Source organism: Chrysemys picta, chromosome 4, assembly GCF_011386835.1.
Source record: "Chrysemys picta bellii isolate R12L10 chromosome 4, ASM1138683v2, whole genome shotgun sequence".
NCBI classification, from domain to species: Eukaryota; Metazoa; Chordata; order Testudines; family Emydidae; genus Chrysemys; species Chrysemys picta.
This window is the reverse complement of record NC_088794.1, coordinates 37,631,318-37,654,047: the sequence shown is the minus strand read 5'-3', so window position 1 is coordinate 37,654,047 and position 22,730 is coordinate 37,631,318. Positions and strand designations below refer to the sequence as shown.

At 42.8% G+C, this 22,730-nt stretch overlaps 1 protein-coding gene across 1 annotated transcript in view; it reads left to right on the top strand.

Moving 5' to 3' along the window:
- TH (tyrosine hydroxylase) overlaps window positions 1-22,730 on the top strand; it is a 34,658-nt gene that overhangs the window by 1,707 nt on the left and 10,221 nt on the right. Inside the window, exons 2-9 of the mRNA XM_005312379.4 lie at window positions 6,321-6,533; window positions 11,990-12,164; window positions 13,629-13,717; window positions 15,138-15,205; window positions 18,564-18,614; window positions 20,653-20,798; window positions 22,232-22,367; window positions 22,501-22,570. Of these exons, the coding sequence (XP_005312436.1) occupies window positions 6,321-6,533; window positions 11,990-12,164; window positions 13,629-13,717; window positions 15,138-15,205; window positions 18,564-18,614; window positions 20,653-20,798; window positions 22,232-22,367; window positions 22,501-22,570 (948 nt within the window). The remainder of the gene's footprint in view (window positions 1-6,320; window positions 6,534-11,989; window positions 12,165-13,628; window positions 13,718-15,137; window positions 15,206-18,563; window positions 18,615-20,652; window positions 20,799-22,231; window positions 22,368-22,500; window positions 22,571-22,730) is intronic.

The following is a 22,730-nucleotide window of genomic DNA, read 5'->3' as shown; positions in this document are numbered from 1 at the left end:
AAAATTGTTGTTTAATATTGTGTGTAAAACTGGATTTGACTTCTGATATGTTATTTGCAGGGGATGGAGCTTTCCATTCTCTGCTCTCAGTATTTTGCTGACCCACTCTTGCCTCCGCTCTATGCAATGCTATGTATTTTGTAAAATCAACTACTGTGCAAACAACAAAAAAGTTTCCTAGACACTGTAGCATGCTAGGAAAGAAAGGAAGGAGAGTTAGGAAATGAAGAGGTAAGCATGATTTCTGTAATACACAATCATAGAAAACCATGGGAGTTTCCACATCTCACTTTGGCATTTTCCAACTGGCACATAGGGAACTACAAGGTAGTTAACTCTTAGAACCCTTTTAGAAGAGATGCAACTTGTACCAGCAAAAGAGTGCTTTGGCTGGCGTAGTAGTGAACTCTTAGAACACTGGCACTTTCCAGATTGCCAGTCAAATGAATGCTTAGAAGAACACCCCTCTGTCTATGGTAACAGCAGGAGCTGACAATGAAGGGGCGTTTATTTGGTGCTATAATACAATTCATGTGGGTATTTAGTCTTTAAATGACAAACGTGACATTGAATGGTCTTGTTTATCAGGTGTATTAGTGATAGCAATACTGTCTCCTTCATGCACCCTGGGAAGGGAGCATAGAAAAGCTCACAATGAAATTGTGTTAGATTGTCTCCTTTTGTCCCTTTTAGTGACTCTCTCCCTCCGCCCAAATGGCTAATTTAAAAATTGAGCCGGACTGCTGAGGGGAGCACTTTAAGTACTGTTTTACCAAAGTTGCTGCTCCTGGATTATGATAGACCCCCTCCCCCCCACACACACCTTTTTCACTCCACTTTCAGCACTGAAAAGCTTATATCATACTTCAAGTTATTTCAAAACACTGTTGCCTTTGAAGGGAAGGGGACTTGGAAAAGCTCAGAACGAAATTGTTAAGCTTTAATAACAGATGGCAAATCTGAAATGCACATTTAAGACTCTGTCTTTTCTTTTTTAGTTTATCCTTTTTACTGCACCTTTAGCAGAAGGTTTCCACATTCACATTATTCATTAATCAGATTTATATCAACTGAGGCTCTGCCCCTGCATTTTTGCTATTTATTGAGTGGGCCCAGATTTTTAAAGCTATTTCGATGTTGCTGTGCTTAGCATCGCAACATCTAACTGATTTAGGAATCTAAATCCCTTTTGAAAAAGAGATTTAGGCACTTAAGAGTCTAAATCTCAGAGGCAACTGATGGATTTAGACTCCTATGTGCCTAAATCCCTTTTGAAAGTGAGATTTAGATTCCTGAATCATTTAGGTGTTGTGATGCTGACCACAGCAACATCTATATAGTTTTAAAAATCTGGACCTGTATATCTGGGACAAGCTGTCATCTTGTTTCAGTGTTTTAACATCCTGTCAGTGATCTGTTCCCTGTCCCACATACGCACTCTGTTCTAAAGGAGCTGTTGCATTTCCTTTATTATGATGATGATCATGCAACAGGACCCTACTGTGCTTGGCGCTGTACAAAAACAGAACGAAAAGAGAGTGCTTGTCTCAAAACATTGAGGATCTAAGCCTTGTCTACACTAAAAAGGGTTTGACGATATAACTGTACCGTCAAACTCTCTTACAGGAGATGCAGCTTATACCAGCAAAAAAGTGCTTTTGCTAGTATCGTTTATATCAGTTCCTGAACAAAATAAGCTATACTGGCAAAAGGAAATAATGACACAATAAAGATCAGTATGCTAGGCTATAGTAAATGTTCTTAACAAGTAAAATCCTCTCTGTTTCCTAGATTCTTGAAAATTATAAGCAGGGAGAAAGCTAAGTTGCTGTGGTTACTCAAACTCAGAAGGCCATACTCTGGCATCTTTACTCACACCAAGTTGCCACAATTTCAAAGGGGTTGTTGGAGGAGTAAAGTACCACAAAATGTCAATCATGGATTCACAATCTAGTCCAGAATAAGCAACCTGATGCTTAACAGAACAAAAGTAATGTTTTTACTGTAGTAAGAATTCTAAAATACATGAGATGAACTAATCTGCAAGCTGATTCAAAACACACCTTTCAACAATGACTTCTAAAAAAACCAAGCATTACTGGGAGAACAGTCAGTGTGGAAAGAGGAATCAATTTTGTTTGTGTGTATCTAATTTGCAGTTGGTAATGAAAACCCTCTGCAACTGTATTGAGTTACAACTTAACCTCTTTGGGAGTAAATAACATTCTAAAAAATAGCAAAAAGGAGGGTAAAGAGTGAGAGAGAGAGAGAGACCAGTGTGATGGAAAGCTAGCAAACAGACGGACTAGAGTAAGCCATGGAGATAAGCAGGCAAATATTACCTCCCCCAGACCCTTCCAAACAAAATCTAGTATCTTGTTAACTTACCCAGACATACTAGGTGAACGTTCAGGTGACTGCCTGCCAGCTGCTAGGATGATTCTACAGTTCTTTCTAGTAGACAGATGTAGAGGAGGAAGGGAAACAAAACGGATTCCCTTTCGATCCAGTGCAGTTTGCTGCACACCCGTGAAGCCAGCCTTAATCATGCAGAGGAGGAGGTGTCATGTAGTAAGTTTTAGCAAAGCTGCAGTGTCAATGTCTGATTATGTTGGGGACTGAACGCCAGCATAACTCACCGAATGGAAGCAACTTGTGTCAAGTGGATGTTTATCAATGATCTGATCTGCTTATTCTAGTCTGATTTTCATACAACACATGATCATGCTTTCAGAGCCCTTTCCAGTTATCCATTAGACTCTGATTTATATCTGTCTCGTGTGTGGTTCTTTCCTTCTTTCTCTTTTTCTCTACTCAGCCAAAGCTATAGTTTGTTGAACTTCAGGGCACAGGGCAAGATGCAGCTTTTTGTTAAAGCATTGCTTGACTTGGACCATTGAGGAGGTGATTTGTTACAGATGGCGGGTGTTGCACAGGGGTGTTTGTTCCATCTATCGTGGGAAATTTAAATTAATTTGATTAACTTTAAACACTTCTGATGGGATTTAAACTGGTGCTTAACTGCTTCCAAAATGGGGATGCTTTCTTCAATTGAGACGTAATATATTTGTTAGATGAGTTTTCTGTTTGGACATGAACACATACCCAGTCCTTCATACCCATTGTGGACCTGATCATGCAGATAACCTGTGATGATTTGTTCAAATGTGTGTGTTTTATACTGCAAGGAACAAACGTGTGACAAGCTTCAAATATCATCATATAAGGGAATCTATAATAAAAAGTACTGGGGGTAGGTGCATGGGTTGATGTATAAAAATATGCGGCACAGAAAACTATATAAGTGCTTGTGTTTAAAATATCAGAGGGGTAATTGTGTTAGTCTGGATCTGTAAAAAGCAACAAAGAGTCCTGTGGCACCTTCTAGACTAACAGACATATTGGAGCATAAGCTTTCGTGGGTGAATACTCACTTCATCAGATGAATGTGTTTAAAATGTGAGAGGAAAGCTTTGAGACTGGCTGCATAAAAGATGCATGCATGATTTTAAAAGAAAATACACCTGGGTAAGTGGAGGAAATTAAAAATACAAAAAAAGGCTAAGTGGTAGAGCTGGTTTAAATTTTGCAAAATTTTTTTTTTTTTAATTTTCCCCCAAAACCTTTTGGGAGAGTTATGGACATTTTTGAAATATTTTCAATGGAAACTAACTGAAAAATGTAGCCATCTGGGTTTTAGTCTCTTGGTGTTAGTCTTCTTTGTGTTTCTTCATAAGTCGTGTCTTCTTTTTGTCATGCTCAGTTGTCATCATTCATCATCAGGTTTGGGGGAGTGGTTAGGATGAGTTATATGGTAGGATTCTTTTGACAGTTTAAAGGGTTTTTTTTATTTTGAAACCTTCCGATTGTGATGTAGAAAATGTTCAATTTTTTGAAGGAAAAAACACAAATTATCAACGAGAGAGAAAATTTCTCTATTATGAAAATAAATGGAAGGTAAATGCTTTCAAATTTGTTAAGAACTCTTTTTTCAACAGGTGAGTGAGGTTTGCACCTAGCTCTACTAATTAAATGAAGGCACTTGAGTAGGTGGGGAGAAAAAGGAAGTGAGAGATTTTATAAAGCTTTAAAACCAGACTTTAGTGTATTACCACCCACCTAAGGAAGCTCACATATACCCATCTGTAGGGGAGCAAAATATTCAGTGACTGTTTATTGTATGCAGGATTAATCTTTACTAGTCCTCCTGTTGGCATATTCAACACATCTGGAGAACTATGGGGGGGGGGGGCAAACCTCAAAAAGTTCAGAGATTTTTCAATACAAGAGGAAAGAAGGGCTTGTGTTTGAGGTCCTGAATTGGGATTCAGAAGAACTGGCTTCAGTTCCTGCTCTGTGACAGATTTCCTGTGCAAACTTGGGCAAGCTACTTAAGCTCGCTGTGCTTCAGTTCCGGATCTCTAAAATGGGGATAATATTTCACTTCTCCCAATCTTTGTCTGCCTTGTCCATCTAGATTGGAAGCTTTTTTAGGGTAGGGACTTTCTTACTGTGCTTGTAAAATGGCTAGCTAAATTGGGTCCTGAGCTGAGTTGGAGCCTCTAGGTGCTACAGTCATACAAATAAAAGTTTCCATTTGGAAAAACACCCAAACATTTGGGTTATTGTCACCATCTTATCCGAACTAGACAAACCTGTTATGCCTGCAAACATGGGCTGGGAACAGGTTTTCTCAGGAGCTCACAATGCTTCCTGTTTCCAGCCTGGCCAGAATAGCTGAAATAACTTTTCTTCTTCTACTCTTCCCTGCAATCAGGGAGCTCAGAAATAAAGAGCATTTCAAATGTGGGGTGAAGATTCAGTTTGGTTTTATTTTATTGCTTAGCCTATTTGTACTCTGTTGCTAAGTCTTGCCCTGGGAAGGAGGTATATTACCAGCAGTGTGCTGAGGCCAGGCTGACTAGTCGTGGCTGGGATGGATTTACAGCTTTTCTGGTCAGACCAAACAAAATATCATGAATGTATGATCCCATAATGAGCAGTAGACACAAGCAGGGCCGGCTCCAGGCACCAGCCTGGCAAGCAGGTGCTTGGGGTGGCCACTCCGGAAAGGGGCGGCAGGTCCAGCTATTAGGTGGCAATTCGGCGGACGGTCCCTCACTCCTGCTCGGAGCGAAGGACCTCCCGCCGAATTGCCGCAGCAGATCGCGATCGCGGCTTTTTTTTTTTTTTTTTTTTTTTTGGCTGCGTGGGGCGGCCAAAACCCTGGAGCCGGCCCTGGACACAAGCCTGGTAGGAGTTTACAGATGGACCATCTCGCTCTCTTATAATCCAATTAGGGCCATTTCAGATGGATTTTAAACTATTATCTCTGATAAGAGTGGTGTTTAAAAAAAAAAAAAAAGACAACCAAGGGAGCCTATAAAAGATGCTATTTGCAGGCCAAAAAACTACACAGACATACCCCTGCCTCAGTGTTTGGGAATGCGCATAAGACACACACACAAAAAACAGATCAATTTCTCTACTGGTGTAAATGGATCTAGCCCAATTACATCAACAGAGAATGGAGCCCAAGATCTGTTTTTGGTGGCAGTGAATAAGAGGATCATAAGTAAAAAGTGGCTGGGTTGGCATATTCGCTCTGCACTGGAACCTACCACAGCATGAGAGGACTAACCCAGTAAGGCATTGGGAACCTGTGATTCCCATTGAAAGCAATGTGAGTTGAAGGTAGGCACTTGCGAGATCCGGACTCCTGCCTCCTGTAGAGGCCAGGGTTTAAATCAGTGTGTCTCAAAGCTCTAGAAGAAGCTTCTTTATCATGAAACAACATACGAAAACAATAGAATCCATAGTGCCCATAGCAAAAATCCAGGCTTAACCTTAGTAATACAAGAAATACCCTCTTTTGGTTAGCTACGGTAGGGAGTCTAAACTGGGGAATCTGAACTGCAAAGGTGACGTGCCTCAATCTGCATCCAGAAGAAAAGGAGTGTCTCACTAGGGGCTTGATTCAGTCAATGGGCGACTTTCCATTGACATCAATGGGCAAGAGATCAGGCCCTACTTACAAAAATGTCTATGACTGCTCTGCCACCTGAATTATTTGGATCACGTTTTGCAGTGGAACTGTTCCAGTACCTGACTACACTTACTGCCAAATTCAGAACCTTGAAAAGAACGTGGACCCAGACTGAGGTTTGCAGAGCCAGATTGCTCTAGTTGTCTCCAATAAGAGCTGCTCTCTGCTAGTCCTTCAAGGAATGTTACAATGGGGATCAGGTGGTGGGAGTCCCATTGTTCCTCGGTTGTCTTAAGGAAAAGATTGCTGCTTTTTAACTCTGCTCTCCTTCCAGTCTCCACGGTTCATCGGTAGACGGCAGAGCCTCATCGAAGACGCCAGGAAGGAGAGAGAAGCTGCTGCAGCAGCAGCAGCTGCCACTGATGCTGCAGAGTCCACAGAAACAATTGTTTTTGAGGAGAAGGATGGGAAGGCCATGTTGAACCTTTTCTTCATGCTTAAGGGAGCGAAGACTTCATCGCTATCCCATGCACTTAAAGTGTTTGAGGTGAGCGGCTAACCTCCTGTACTGCACTCAATGAAAACTGCATTTGATGTGGGTGGAAGGTCTGTTACTGTAGCATGGGGGAACACTGCCAACTCACCAAAATTCAATTGGATAAGGGTCTAGTTTAAAGCCTCCCTAGTATGACTTATTGATTTAATTCTTCAGGGCTTAACTGGATGAATTCAAATATTGATGGTTACATTAACTTAGTAGTACACTCTATTCATTTACTGGTGTCTCTATCACACTCTTTCCCAGGGAGACTAATACGAATGAGACAGACCCTTTGCCTGACAATGCTGTGGTTGTAATTCCAGGCTCTGGAATTGCCTTTGATTGAACATTGCCCAGAGTGAGCCCGTACCCAGCACAACTAAACAAAGAGGATTTGTATTCACCTCTGATTCTCATGGTGCCCTCTAATGACCTGCACTCTGCACTGTTGTCCACCTTTATGGCAATCCCTGAAACACTTCAGAGACTGCAGAGTTTGGACAGATTGCAGATGAACCATGCAGCTCCCTCACATAGTCACCCCCTCACTCAAAGCTCTGCCCATCTCTGAATCATATCCCCACTGAACTTCAGCCAAAGTGACTGGACCAGTTTCAGCATAGTGCCCATTAATGTCAATGATACCTACTTACCCCAGGGATGAGTTTGGTCCATAAACTTTCAAAAGTTGCATTGATTTCCTTCATTACTGCATCCTGAATATGCCCGTGACAAGAAGCAGTTCTTACCACTGTATACAATTGCATAGGGAGATGATAAATAATTGGGCTTTCCCAGTCAAAAGTAGCATTATCTATGATATTGGTACCATGGATGGAAGCTCACCTAGGAAAGTGCTGCTTATTTAGCCAGTCATCAAAGATAATGACTTGAATTTATATAGTACTTTTCATGCAGAAATTTTCAAAAGCAGATTACAAATCATGAGCCTGAGTCTCTTCATTTATATTGGTTTAATTCCATCGTCTTCTGTGTTGTGAATGAGAGGAGAATTCGGTCGTATGTGCATGTATGTGTGTGCGTAACACCTTAGTCCCCAGTGAAATGCAGCCACTTCTGGGGGTGAAACCTGACCACCATTAACAATACACAGCAACACTGCAAAACAGCTGAAGACAGGTAGAAAAGAAAAAATATTCAGTTGAATTTGTGTGTATGTGTGAGGGGGGAGTTTAGTTAGTAATTACCCAAACTGAAATTTGATCAGGACACCTCCTCTAATCTTATGGAAAGCCACTTGGGATCTTTAAGGACCGCAAGTGGCCTTGTATCTCTTGTGAAAGGATGGGTGGAAGTAGGATAGAAATGTACCAATTTACAATATTTAACACTGTGTTCCTGTAGCATATTGCCTTTGCAGTGGGATCTGTGGACCAGAAGTGCTCCATAAGGCAAGCATTTGAGAGCCCTGCTGGTCTTGGTCACAGTTGCTGTCTCTTTCCAGGAAGTTTGCGGCTGTCAGAAAAGACTCAGAAGCGCATCAACAACAGATTTCAAATGCAATTTACTACTTCTCTGGTGTGAGATGCAAAATGATTCTCATCCCATGAATTTTACAGGGTCCTGCACTTAGTAGATGTGGGTGATATTTCTTTTATACTCTGTGTGTGTGTGTGTGTGTGTGTGTGTGTGTATGTATAAAATATATTCCAAGGCAGCAGAGAACAATTTAAAAAGTCAAGCAAGAACTCAGGGTGGCTTTTATTCAAATGGCACCTGATTCCTCTTGGGGCAATTTACTCACTGCATGAGGAGCTCTCTCAGCGGAAGCGCTCTCTCAGCTTGACACAGAGAAGTTTTTTTTTTTTTTTAAAAAGCCACAAGCGTGTCAAGTTATAACAGGGGAAGATTCATTTCTCAGATCCCTCTGGCAATGCAGGTACAAGATATGAAAACAGATGGGTGTAATGACATTTGCCTCATCATGAAACAGGCTGCAGGGAGGCTGGTTTCACTCTGCTGTATGCGTTGCATGCAGCCAACACATAGGTAATGCAATCAGACCTGTCAGATTAATGCTAAGGTATTGATTATTGGGGGACAATGTAATAGAGAGGTGGGTAGGTACATTTAAAAACATGGTCCTAAATTGAATTTATCCAGACATTGCCTCTGTTCCTTCTTCTCATTCTGCCTCTGATTAACTAAAAATCACACCCTTTCCTCTACTGAAGAACTCAGAGATTCAGAAAAGACTGGGTCATCACCCAGAGAAATGGGTTTGCAAGGGCCAGATTTCCCTGTACCAGGGAAAATATCCAGGAAGCAGTCAGAACCCTCCTGTGGATGCAAAGAGCCAATCCCCCTTCTCCACTCTTTATCTCTGAGTGAATTAAGTGCTGGTGAAAGATGCCAAATCGATATCCCTGAAGACCAAGCAGTGCTCAGGTACAGCATGGGCAGCTGCAGAGCAAGCTTGCCATAGCATCCCTCTATCCTTTCCCTTTGCCCTAGCTGGAGGGACCACCTGTAGGACTGATATAATTTCAGTAGTCATTCCCCACTGAGATGCCAGTTGTGGAAGTGAGCTTGATGACATCAACGTCTGTCCCCAGGACTGAGGCCACCAAACTCATTTCACATAGGTCATTCAACAGCAATCAGATTTACTCTCAGTTGACTCAATCCTGTGACCTAGAGGTGAAATCTTGCTCATGGCACCAGCCTCCCCATCTGCTTCCAGATTTTGTTATGGAGTGGGACATAGGCATATCTATTTCTCCCTCCTTTTTCCTTCTGTCTAATCAGAGACTGGTTTAGCTGGTCCAACTTGGTCTTTTTTGTGCCACTGCTGTAAGCTTGTGATCAGAAAGGCAGCTAAAAGCAATGCCTTGGACAGCCGATGTTGGTATAAGTTTCCCAGGTCTTGAAGTGGCTAATAAGACCATGTGCTGTGCTTGTGGTTTTTTTTTTTTTTTAAACTCAGAGAGGACACAAGTAAGATTAAACACCAGAGATAGAAGCTGCATTTTCTATCTTTGCTGTTCTTTTTTCTCCCCCCCTTTTACTTGCGTTCATTTTGTTTTGTCTGAAAGGAAGCAGGATCAGACTTTGACAACCGAAGCAATAACAGCTAGAACCCAACCAACTTCTGCTCTTTTCCTCAGAAGGACAGATACTGCCACCTATAATAGCATCTAAACGACTGTCACAGAAGGCTTTTTCCCCCCTTCTAAAGACTCCCTACTTCTAAAGGGAAATGGAACAATGAATGTTAGACTAAAAGCTTTACTTAACACTTAAAATTTCTGATGGTTTATCTCTCTCTTTCTTTTCTGTATCTTTAATAAAATGTTTTTTAAAATTAATAAAGTGTTTGTCATGATGAGGTCTCTGTATACCAAACTGTTTTAAACTGTTTAATGTTGGAGAGTTCCAGGGTCATGTTAACACCTTTAACTCTTTGGGCTCCTTTATTCCATCTAAATCAATCATTTCAGCTCATGTGCTAAAATGAAGCCTGTTTTCCTATAGCCAAATGCCTGGGGAATAAGCAAAAAATGTGATAGCTTGAGTTAAAAGTCTAGCTTGCACCTGCATGCAGTTAGTCTGGAGACAGCAGAGAAAATGGGCCACTCGAGTGCTGCTAGTGAGAAACAGACTAATTTATAAGCTAGTTAAACTCTATTAAGATGTCTGACTTTTGGGGTCTCTCTTTCATGTTTAATAAAAGAATTAGAATGATGGGACAGATCCGCACCTAGTGTAACTCATCTTAGTTCCATTTAGCTTCAGTGGAGTTATGCCAGTTTATACCTGTTGTTGGGGATCTCGTAGAGGGTGCTTTGGGATTCTCCAATACACTAAAAGATGTTCCCAGCAGCACACCTAGCTCTGTCACTGAGATTGGAGGGTAGGGCATGAGGCCAAGTTCCAATTCTTCTCAAGAAGCAAGATGTTCCAATGGCAGCGTGAACACTGGCTGATCTCCCATGATGCCGCTGCCTTCCCTTTGTTGGGTAATAAAGATAACAGGAGACAAAGGAGGAACCTTTCCAGTTATTTATGCTTTCATAAGTGTCTAGTAATTAATTCCAAATGGAGCTGAAGGAAGTTACTTATTAGTTCTACCATGTATCAGGAGTCAAGGTATTGGAAGGGAAGCTAAACCAATCACAATGCTCTCTGAGCCAGCCCAATGGCCAAGCAGTATCACAACCTGTTAACATGCTGGAGATTAGAGTGAGAATATTGCTTCCAGGCTAAGAGGGGATGGGAAGACAGTGGAAGTAGCATGCAGACCTGCTGGTTCATATGGCTGGTAAGAAAGGACAGAGGTGGTGGATCTTAATATTACTTTTTAGAGATGCCGATAGCTTTTTTGACAAGAGTCTGTGAAGGAATTTCCTTGACTGAGAAATAGTAGCTGTGGTATAAGATCCTTAAGGAATTCAGAGGAGATGGATGTAATGCATGAAAAACTGTCTGTGTGTTGGAAAGAGAGAGGAACTCTGCGTGTTTGATCCTGTAGCTCCTTCAGAGAGAAAAGACGACTCATAAATGATGTATAGCATTGACAGTTTCTTCACTGTCTTTATTTCAGCACCTTGGCCAGTGCACAGGACTGACACTGCCTGGTAGATGAAAGCTAGCTCCTCACTTCTCGTTTTGCTTCCTTTGGGGTAATAGTGGCTGAAATCCACACCCATAATAGGCATTTGAGAGATATTAAGTGTATTGGTGGAATGTCACTTCCTTGTGTGTACTGCAGCTGTTCAACATAAGTGATAAGGTTCTGCAGCTACAACAAATTGCAGCCATTTGTTTGCACACTCTGAGCTGAGAGCTGGTGCCTCATCACTTCGATAACAATTAGAACAGTTTGAGGAGGGCAATATTCCATGTACAGAAAAGGCCGCCATTTAGAAATTACTTTTTACCTGAGTCAGAGTGAAAAGCCAAAATAGAGAAAAAGTTAATTTAAAAAATTCTGAAAATTTCAAATAGGAAATGATCATTTTTGACATTTTAAATTGAAGCAAAAATTTTTCAAATCACCATTTCAAAATGAGACATTTTGTTTCAAAATAATGTCTCATTTTGATTTTCCCAATTGAAGAATTGAAAAATATGTCACCATGGTTCACATTTTCTTGCGCAAAATTTTGACATTACAAAATGTGGTTTAATCTTGCAGAAAATGTCCATTATGATTTAGTGGCATTTTGTAATGGGAAAATGTTTCAGTCATAGAATTTCAACCTACTCACGTTACAGTATACGAAAGGGAAGGAATTAACAGGAAAGTGTCCTGTTCTGATTTCAGGCGTTCCTAGCTTAGCATCAGAAATACCCATGCTCCTACCCTGCAGACATCCTGGAAAGAGTTTGTGTTTCTGGACTTTCTCCACTTTAATTTCACTTGTTGGAAAGTTTGCAATGCAATGTTATCAGAGCCTGTATTTTTATATTATATCTTTCCCCTCTTCCACCCTCTAAAGACATTCGAAGCTAAAATTCACCACCTGGAGACAAGGCCCAGCAGGAAACCTCGGGCAGGAACCACTGAGCTGGAATATTTTGTACGGTGTGAAGTCCATAGCTCCGATGTCAGCACTCTCATGAGCTCCATCAGAAGGGTGTCAGAAGATGTGAGGAGCACTAAGGAAGACAAGTGTAAGGAACTTGCAGCTGTTTTTTTTTTCCCCAAGTCTAACATGAAGATTGAACTTTAGAAACTGTGGCACAGGGATTTCAGCACTCACATGCCAGGAATCTGAATAGACTAGACTAGACTAGACTAGAATACTCCTCCCAGTAAGCTCCTCAGATCCCATCTTTTCTCTCTCACCTTCTCCCCTTTCAAGAGGTGTCGGATTCCTTCTTCCAGGTCCAAATAGCAACAGGATTAGAAATGTAATGCCCAATACCTAGTACTGTACAGCTTCCACCCTGCTTATTCTAGCCAGTTGTCTGTTTTGCATTGACCTTTCTACCCATGTGTCAGTAACCCCACGTGTGTTTGGAGGGTGCTCTTTCTACACCAGTGAGATACTAGTGACCAATTGCTTGTCTCTACGGATTAATAAAATGAATCCTTTCTAGTTGAGCCAGAATTCTACTTTGATACATCACTAAGGTCAGAGGATTTCTCTCTTCCTCCCACTTTAATTCCTGGAGCAGCCATTAGGTGGGTGGTAAGGGTAAGGTAGCCCTGGAGGTTCATCAGAAAAAGTCAATAAGAGCTTTAATTTTTTCCTGGTGAGATGCCAGCACTCCAAGAATTGGCAAGTGATTTAAACATGATATAAAAGCTGAGGCAATATTTGGGCTAGATAGGGAACAACTCTGGCTAAACGTGCCCAACAGATAAAAACAGAAAGGAGAGCAGAAGATGGGGATGATGGGAAAGTGATCAGTCATGGGGGCTTTCCTTACTATACCTGGCATCAGAAGATCATGTGCCTGGGGTCCTGGGTATCACTCTGCTAATCTGGGGCCATTATTATCTCCCTGCATTCCTTGTAATTCTGTCCCTTCAGTGTTAGCTGATCAGTGCTGCATCATCTCTCTCTGACCTAGGGATGCAGGTGAATAGCCTGGTCCAAGTCATTGGATGATGGTTCTCTATGTACATACAAGCCTGGGAAGGCTGGTAAAATGGATTTGTTCCCTTACTACCTAATCCTTGATGTACTTAAGCTTCATCAACAGAAGCAGTGAGAGGTGTGTGGGGGTCATGCAGGATCCTAGGTGTCTTACAGTGACCATGTATTATTTTACCCTGGGGAGGGTGAAACTGCTATGAGTGAAAGACATTTTTTTTCCTAGTGGTTTCCTAGTATCAGAAAATGTCATTGTGCTGGGAGTTTGAAAGGGAAGTCATGTTTGCTCATGTGATGGAGGTCACTTTATTATGTCTGGCTGTGGGATAGGTGTACCATAGGAAGGGATCATAGGCAGTCATGGAGCATAGCCATTGAAGCACAGTGGTATCATGTGCAATTAAATCATTTGGAATTGAGGTGGTCATGTGTTTATGCATGTGCCACATCAGGTCATGTGTGTGCTATGACCTTATCTCCTCCACTTGACATGTTAGTTCAATATTCATGTCTATGGTCTTATTTCTCTTTACAGTTTACTGGTTTCCAAGAAAAATCTCTGAACTGGACAAGTGTCACCACTTGGTCACCAAGTTTGACCCAGACTTGGATTTGGATCATCCGGTGAGTTGGTGTGTTCAGACATATCCTCACTTTCCAGTCACGTGTCTTCCAACAGAAACAGAGAAATGGAAAGCACCGGTGATTGGAACTGGTTGGGAATTTTTTGACAAAATGTTTTTCCATCAGAAAATGTTGATTCTGCAAAACCATAACTGTTTTCAGGAAAGGGTCCATTTGGACTAATTTTTCATTTAAAAAAATGTTAAAATACAAAAAGATCAAAATCAAAAGGAACTGTTTTGATAGACTTGAACCAAAACTTTCGTGGGATAGTCAGTTCATGAATATTTTTGAGATTCTGACTTTTCATCCAAATTGGGAAAGGAAAGCTTTTTAAAATGTCAAACATTTTCCTAGGATGGGAAAACCATTTCTGGCCTAGCTCTACCTGTAATCCCACTTTGTCTATCGCCCTGTAGCCAGTACAGGTTTAGCTCCTGCAGGATACTGTATTCCTCGGTGCTTTGTCTAGTCTAGTTTGATCAAGAGATGGGGCTTCTACTACATTCCTAAGGAGATTATTCCTCAGTCCAAAAGATCTCACTTCTGAGGAAATTTTCATGGCTATCCAGCCTAAATTTTAACTGGTTCTGTTTCAGAATTGGTTTCCCAGAGACGGAGTAGAGACAGGGCCTTCTCTAACTTTTTTGCCACCCCAAGCAAAAAAAAAAAGAGTGCTGCCCTCCATAATGCCGCCATAACACACCCCCTCAGCACCGCGCTGCCACACCCCCTGCACGGAGCGCCCGTACCGCCGAACCCCCCCAGCGCCGCGCCGCCAACCCTCCCCGCGGAGTGCTGCACCGCCGAACATGCCAGCCCCCCCGCAGAGCACCGCCGAAGCCCCCTGCCGAAGCCCCCAGCCTCCCGCGGAGCGCCGCCGAACATCGCCCCCCCCGGTGGAGCGCCGCGCCGCCAAACCCTCCCGCCGCCACACACACCTCCCGCAGAGCGCCGCCGAACCTCCGAGCGCCGCTGAACCTCCCAGCCCCCGCCCCCCCCCAAAAAACAAAAACCCTGAGCGCCCCCCAGTGGCCGCCCCAAGCACGTGCTTGGTCGGCTGGTGCCTGGAGCCAGCCCTGAGTAGAGATGTCTTGTGTTTGGCTTGATGGACCTGGCTTCTCAGAAAATGAATAGACAGGACATACACTGGATTGGGGCAGGGCCCAATTCCTTCACCTAGAAGGAGAATAGAAAGCTCTCACTTTGAGATGGGGAATGGAGTTACCTATGGGTATGAAAGGAGGGACCTCTGTTGTAATGAGGGGCAGTTGCTAACTGTTAATGTGTGGGTGTGTACATCTCTCCCACCATAGGGCCTATATTAAGTGTGTGTGTGGTGGTGCGGGAAATGAGAGAACTTTCCTGTATGAAATGTTAACGAATTTAAACACTTGTTCTCTGTTCCCTTTTGTCACAGGGATTCTCTGACCAAGCATACCGGCAGCGAAGGAAAATGATAGCAGAAATTGCCTTCCACTATAAGCAGTAAGACACTTTCCAAATGTATGTGCAGGAGCAATTTCATAGCACAGTGCCACCTGCTGGGAACTCATTATGCTACTTCCATAAATCTGTCGTCTATCAACTTTTCTTCTCTGTTCATTATTTTGCCCTTCCATTCTCCCTTTCCAATTTCTTTTCTCAGGTCCTCTGCTCCCTGCACTCATTTCAGCTTCCTCCCATGTTTAAAAATCTGCATGTTCATTAATTCTTAGATGTTAAGGCCAGAACAGACTTGCTGCATAATACAGGCCATAGAACTTCATGCAGTAATTTCTGCACCGAGCCCATAACATTAGTCTGAGCTAGAGCATCTCTTTTAGAAAGATAACCAGTCTTGTTTTAAAGACTTCAAGTAATGGAGAAACCACCCCATCCCTAGGTAAATTGATCCAATGGTTAATTACTCTCACTGTTAAAAATGTGTATTTAAAGCTAGACAAATTCAATCTAGAAATAAGCTTTCAACCACTAGATCTTGTTACACCTTTTTCTGCTAGATTAAAGAACCATCTACTATCAGAACTCCCTTCCCCATAAAGGTACTTGTAAACTGCGAACAGATCACCTCTAAACTCTCTCTTGGATAAGATAAATAGATTGAGCTTCTTAATTAGTTCGTTATAAGGTATGTTTTCCAGACCTCAAATCACTCTTGTAGTTCTTTTCTAAACCTTTTCCAATTTTTCAACATTCTTTTTGAAATATGAATACCAGGATTAGACACAGTTTTCCAGTAATGGTCTCACTAATGCTGGATACAGATGTAATACCACCTTCTCTGTCTCTACTTAATATTCCTCTGCTTATGCATCCAAGGAATGCATTCCCTTTCCCACCCCACCCCGCCCACTTAGTTATAGTATTACACTTGGAGCTCATCTTACCAAGCAATCCAGATTGGTCTTTAGAACTGACTTGACCACATCATTATTTTTTAATCACTCCTCCAATTTTTGTGTCAGCTACAAATTTTATCAACAATAATTTTGTATTTTCTTCAAATTATTGACAAAGATATTGAATACCATGGGGCAAAGAACAGATCCCTTGGGAATCCCACTTCCCCTAACAAGATGATGATTCCCCATTTACAATTACTTTTAGATCCATCGGTTAACCATTTAGCTTTAATAATTGCTGTTTAACATCCTCCCTAGTTACTGATGGAATAGAAAGTATTTCATTATCTCTGTAAGGCATGAATGCATCATCTTGCTTCTTTCCAAATACAAAGCAAAGTTATTTATGGAATACTTCTACCTTTTCTACATCATAATTGACAATTTTATCATCCTTCTCTATCACCAGGTCTATCCCAATGTTAGGATTTTGTTTGTTTTAGTATATTTAAGGACAATTAGAAGTAAATATTTACCTCTACTGGCCATACATTTTTCATTGATACCTTGAGCTTCCCTTATCAATCATCTGCATTTCCTAACTATCCATTTGTATTCATTGCTATCAACTTTTCCATTGTCCGTGTGTGTGTGTGTGTGTGTGTGTGTGTGTGTGTGTGTGTGTGTGTGTATATATATATATAAAAATAAAAGAAAAGTAGCCATATATACATATCTACATACATATATATATGGCTACTTTTCTTTTTCCTTTTTACCAAGGTGTTTTTTGTAATAAAAAAGACTTCTTGTGGAATTGTGGGTTTGTTGGGGTCATTGAATAAAGCATTATTAAACATATGTCAATGATCACTCACATTTTGATATTTAAATTTTTCCTTCCCTCCCACTCAGTTTTACTCAATTGTCAGCTTTGGGGAACTGTCAGTCTTAAAGCACCAAGTGTGTGTGTGTGTGTGTGTGTGTGTGTGTGTGTGTTTGTCTGTCTGTCTATGTATATAATTCTTGTGATTTATCACTTAGAACATTGATCCATAATCATTCCTGTTCCTGTCCTTCTGAGTTGTCAGTAACTCTAAAGTAGGCAATAGTATCTTTAATGTAGTGTGTCACCCCCTTCCCTTCTTGCTAAGCCTACCCTATGAGCTACGGTTGTGATTCCCAGCTCACATACACATACTCACACTAGCTTGATGAACATTAGCATGAGTATAAATAGCAATGTAGCTGTGGGAACATAGGCAGTGACAGTGGAGGCACACCCTAGCTATGCCAAGATCAAACCCACCTGAGCCCTGTGGGCATGTACTCAGCACAGCTTAGCCATGCTGCCATTGTCCATATTACCACAGCTACAATAGTATTTATACTCTAGCTCTCATGGAGCTAGTGTGAGTATGTGTCTACAAGCTGGGAATCACACCCCTAGCTCAAAGTGTAGACATATACCCTATCAAGGAAATATAGGCTATCCAGTGATTTTAACATTCTAGTCATGTGACTCCTCCCACCAGGTTTCAGTAATACCAGTCATCACTTTTTTTCTATAAAATGAGCATTCTAATTCCTCCTGTTTATTTCCCAGCTTTCTAGCATTGGTGTACAGGCAATAGAAGAATTGCTTCTCCTTACGGCCCTTGATGCCTTGATTCTTTACCTTCAAGCTACGTTGAGTCTCAGTTACATGTTTTGAGCATATGTGCAGGGTTTGACTGTTTAGCACTCACCCCAGTAGCTGCTAGTTTAAAGCCCTCCTAACCCTATGTTCAGTTCTAAGCTCTATGTCTCCAGTTAGACCCATGCTAGCCCCATCTTCATATACTAGCTGTCTCTCTAATTAGCCTTATGACCAGAGCTGGGCAACTAATAGCGTTTTCAGTTTTCGCTGGCAACTGTGAAAAATTAAAGAAAAAAATAATTTCTGGTGGGGACAAAAATGAAGGTTTTTTTTTGACCGGTTCAGTGAATCAAAATATTTGTAAAATGTTGTTTTGTTGGGCGCACCATAAAACCTTTTGTTTTGATTTTGAGCATTTTTAATATATTACAAAAATGATAAATAAAATGAAAGGAACCTTTGAAACAAAGTTTTCATTTTTCTAGATTTTTTTTTTAAGCTTTCATTTTGACCCAAACAACTGAACAATCTTGACAGAAATTCACTAAAAGTTTTGGTGTCACTGAATCTGCATTTTTGGCCGAAAAGAAGTTTTGATCAAAAAATTTGGCCCAACTCTATTTATGACCCATATGTTTCCTACTAGACCTGTGCTAACCCTGTGCCCCATATGCTAGCCATGTGTTAGGTTTAAAGTTGTCTGATCCATATTATACTGTGCAGATATGGTGCATCGTAAACGTAGTGCTCTTTTCTTAAAGGATGGGGGAGCTTTCTTAAGGTTGGGGCCCCAGAGTGTATAGCATGTTGTTACTGTGTTTTCCCATCTCCTATCGTCCCTAACCCCATATTTGCCTTGCAGCGGGGAGCCAATCCCTAGAGTGGAGTACAGGGCAGATGAGATAGCTACATGGTGAGTGTTGATTTAATGCAAAATCCTTTCTGACTCCATTCAGCTGAATTAGGAACCATGAAAGAAATAAAATATTTTGTCCCATTGACCAGCTATGGGGGAGTGTGCCTTGGGCAAATACAGAAATCAGAAAACAGTAGCGGGTTTATACTGGGGCCAATACTGGAAGTTGAGAACTGAATGGTTGTGGTGAAGTGTCTTAAAAAATGTATCATGAAGGTGTGGATGTTGCCTAATTGCCTCTCTGTAAAGAGTTCTGACTGTTTGCAAGGGTTTCCTTGGGGACTAAGTTTCAGAGTGGTAGCTGCGTTAGTCTGTATCCTCAAAAAGAATGAGGAGTACTTGTGGCACCTTAGAGACTAAAATTTGTTAGTCTCTAAGGTGCCACAAGTACTCCTCGTTCTTTTTGGGAGCTAAGGGAATTCTAAGGGTATGTCTACACCCAGCCGCTAATTCGGCGGCTGGCAATCGAAGTTCTGGGTTCGACTTATCGCGTCTTATCGCGATAAGTCGAACCAGGAAGTGCTCGCCGTCAACTGCGGTACTCCAGCTAGACGAGAGGAGTACCGCGGAGTCGACGGGGGAGCCTGCCTGCCGCGTGTGGACCGAGGTAAGTTCGAACTAAGGTACTTCGAACTTCAGCTACGTTATTCACGTAGCTGAAGTTGCGTACCTTAATTCGATTTGGGGGTTTAGTGTAGACCAAGCCTAAGTGGGAGGGTCCAGGAGACCCATCCCTAAAGAACAAGCACGTCAGATGATGCTAATATTCGTAACTCCGAGAAAGAGATGCAGCATGTGAGGAAATCTGACCCTGTACTGCCATTCTACTTGCTAACTGCTCAGCCACCTATAAGGTCTAAGGCAGATCCAAGACTCTTTGGTACCATAAATCAATTTCTGCTGCTCCTCCTCGCTTAGGGTGACCAGATGTCCTGATTTTATAGGGACAGTCCCAATTTTTGGGTCTTTTTCTTATATAGGCTCCTATTACCCCCCCACCCCCGTCCCGATTTTTCACACTTGCTGTCTGGTCACCCTATAAGGGCTGTACCTAAAGTCCATTACAGTTCCACTTCTTATGGTCTCCAGAGGCTCCTCTTAGGGTACGTCTAAACTGTTTTAAAACCCACAGCAGCGAGCCTCCGAGCCTAGGGACAGGGTCGGGCTTCAGAGCCTGAGCCATGATGTGAGCCCCATGAGCCTGAGTGTGTAGACCTGGGCTCTGAGACTCACACCTGCAGGTCTCTGTTTGCCATGTAGACTTACCTTTGGTGGGTAGGACCACTAATGAGAAGATGACTTATCAGGGGAGCTGCTGAGGTGTATTTCTGGATTATCCATCTGCTGTCTTTCTTAATTTATCTCTCACTAGTGTGACTTTTTTAACAGATAAAGCCACTGGGACTGGATTTTTATTCCCAGTTAGAATGAACTCTCTTGATGCACCTTGACCTTGAGTCTTCACTACGGGGAGGAGGAATCGATTTAAGATATGCAAATTCAGCTACGCGAATAGCGTAGCTGAATTCGACGTATCGGAGCCGACTTACCCCGCTGTGAGGATGGCGGCAAAATCGACCTCCGCGGCTCTCCGTCGACAGCGCTTACTCCTACCTCTGCTGGTGGAGTAAGCGCGTCGATTCAGGGATTGATTGTCGTGTCCCGACGAGACGCGATAATTCGATCCCCGAGAAATCGATTTCTACCCGCCGATTCAGGCGGGTAGTGTAGACCTAGCCTTAGTTATCTCCAGATACACGAATTGTCCCTGTGAAGGTGGCCTCTGAATTCTCCACTCTCACAGTCAGCAAGAAGCACTTGGGTGGAGAGTGTGTGTATGCACATGTGCTCGAGCATGTATGTGTAAACAGATCGAAAATCAATGGTTTAAAAAATAAAATAAAATAAAAAAAACAGGGAGAGGAATTCCAGCAGGATGCGTACTGGGTGTTGTCTGTCCTGATAAGAGGCACAACAAAGGCCGGCAGGGCTAGATCCTGAATTCACACCCTCTCTCCTATCTGTCACTCTGAAGGAGGGAGGTTTACACCACACTGAAGAGTCTGTACCCGACTCATGCCTGCAAAGAGCACCTGGAGGCCTTTCACCTGCTAGAGAGATTCTGCGGCTACAGCGAGAACAACATTCCTCAACTGGAGGATGTCTCCTGCTTCCTGAAAGGTGGGTGTGGGCACATTCCAGGGCCAGGAGTGGGATTACTGGGTCGTGGGTATCAGCATGTAGACATGTGAATCCGTGAAATGGCTGGGGTGCATTGCAAGGCAGAATGTGAATCTGCAGGAGGGAACTGGAGGTTAGGGTAAAGAAGTGCTTGCTATGGAGGCAGACAGCATGAACTGTATTGTAAGGTAGTACAAACAAGGGAGAGGTCTAGTGTGCTCCAGGAGGGAAGTGGGCAGGGGGGAGGGGCGCATGCAACAGTGTGTACTCCTCTGGGGAGTCAGAGTGACTATAGAGAAAGGGAGGGAGCCAGCGAGCATTCTGGGCCCAGTCTGAGAATTCAGGGTGGTGGCAGAAGTCAGTGCATTGAAGCATGGGCTTCCAGGTCGGAAGTGCAAAGAAGGATTGGGGGGGGGGGGGCAGTCTAGAGTGGAAATGTGTGTTCCAAGCACAGGAGTGAGAATCAACTCCAGGAATGTAGGGGCTAGTGTGGAGGGTGTGTCGGAGAGCCCAAGCACTGAAATATTCGTGTATGGACCCCATTGTACCTAGTGGTGAATTTCAGCATTTGCCCAGTCACCATGTCCTCTTGGCTTGCAGGGAATTTATTGTCTATTGCAAGTAGAGATGCTAGGTCTGCCAAGGTAAAACTGAAGACATTCACTTACAGTACTATAGCTTTTGCTGTAAGTGCTGATAATACTATCATGACTAATGAACACCCCACCCTGAGACTCGGCTCAAAGGACTTTCACTATATAAGTAGGGCCCTACCAAATTCATGGTCAATTTCACCGTCATAGGATTTTAAAAATAGTAAATTTCATGATTTCAGTTATTTAAATCTGAAATTTCATGGCATTGTAATTGTAGGGGTTCTGACCCAAAAAAGAGTGTTGTGTGTGGAGGGGGGTCACAAGATTATTAGGGGGTGGGGGTACTGTTACCCTTACTTCTGCACTGCTGCAGGAGGTGGCACTGCCTTCAGAGCTGGGCAGCTGGAGAGTAGCAGCTGTTGGCCGGGAGCACAGCTCTGAAGGCAGAGCTGCCACCAGCAGCAGCGTAGAAGTAAGGATGGCATGGTATGGTATTGCCACCCTTACTTCTGCGCTGCTGCCTTCAGAGCTGGGTGCCCAGCCAACAGTCGCTGCTCTCCAGCCACCCAGCTCTGAAGGCAGCGCAGAAGTAAGGGTGGCAATACCGCAACCCCCCTCAAATAACCTTGTGATCCCACCCTGCAACTCCCTTTTGGGTTGGGACCCCCAGTTTGAGATATGCTGGTCTCCCCCATGAAATCTGTATAATATAGGGTAAAAGCACAAGAAAGACCAGATTTCATGGTGGGAGACCAGATTTCACAGTCTGTGACGTGTTTTTCATGGCCATGAATTTGGTAGGGCCCTATAAATAAGTGGTTGTTTGGATTATTTCAGAGAGAACTGGGTTCCAGCTCAGACCTGTGGCTGGCCTGCTGTCTGCACGTGACTTCCTATCCAGCTTGGCCTTCAGGGTATTCCAGTGCACGCAGTACATCCGCCATGCATCCTCACCCATGCACTCCCCAGAGCCGTGAGTATGGCCGGGTACAATGCAGAATCCTCTCTGTCCTCACACTGCTCCTGACACAGTGTAAAACCAGGAAATGGAATTAAACCCTCTAGCAGTGACTAATCCATCCTTCCTCTTTTCTTTCCAATGGAAGGGACTGTTGTCACGAACTTCTGGGGCACGTACCAATGCTGGCCGACAGGACGTTCGCACAGTTCTCCCAGGTAATTAGGGCAGATTGGTCCTTGCACTGAAAGCCCAGCAATGGGTCCTGATGCTCAGAAGCCATTTTAGGGAATGGTGTGAGAACTCAAATTCCAATCCCAATTTATCCCACCAGGGATTACTTAGGGATCTGCATTGTTATGTTGACTATAGGGGAGC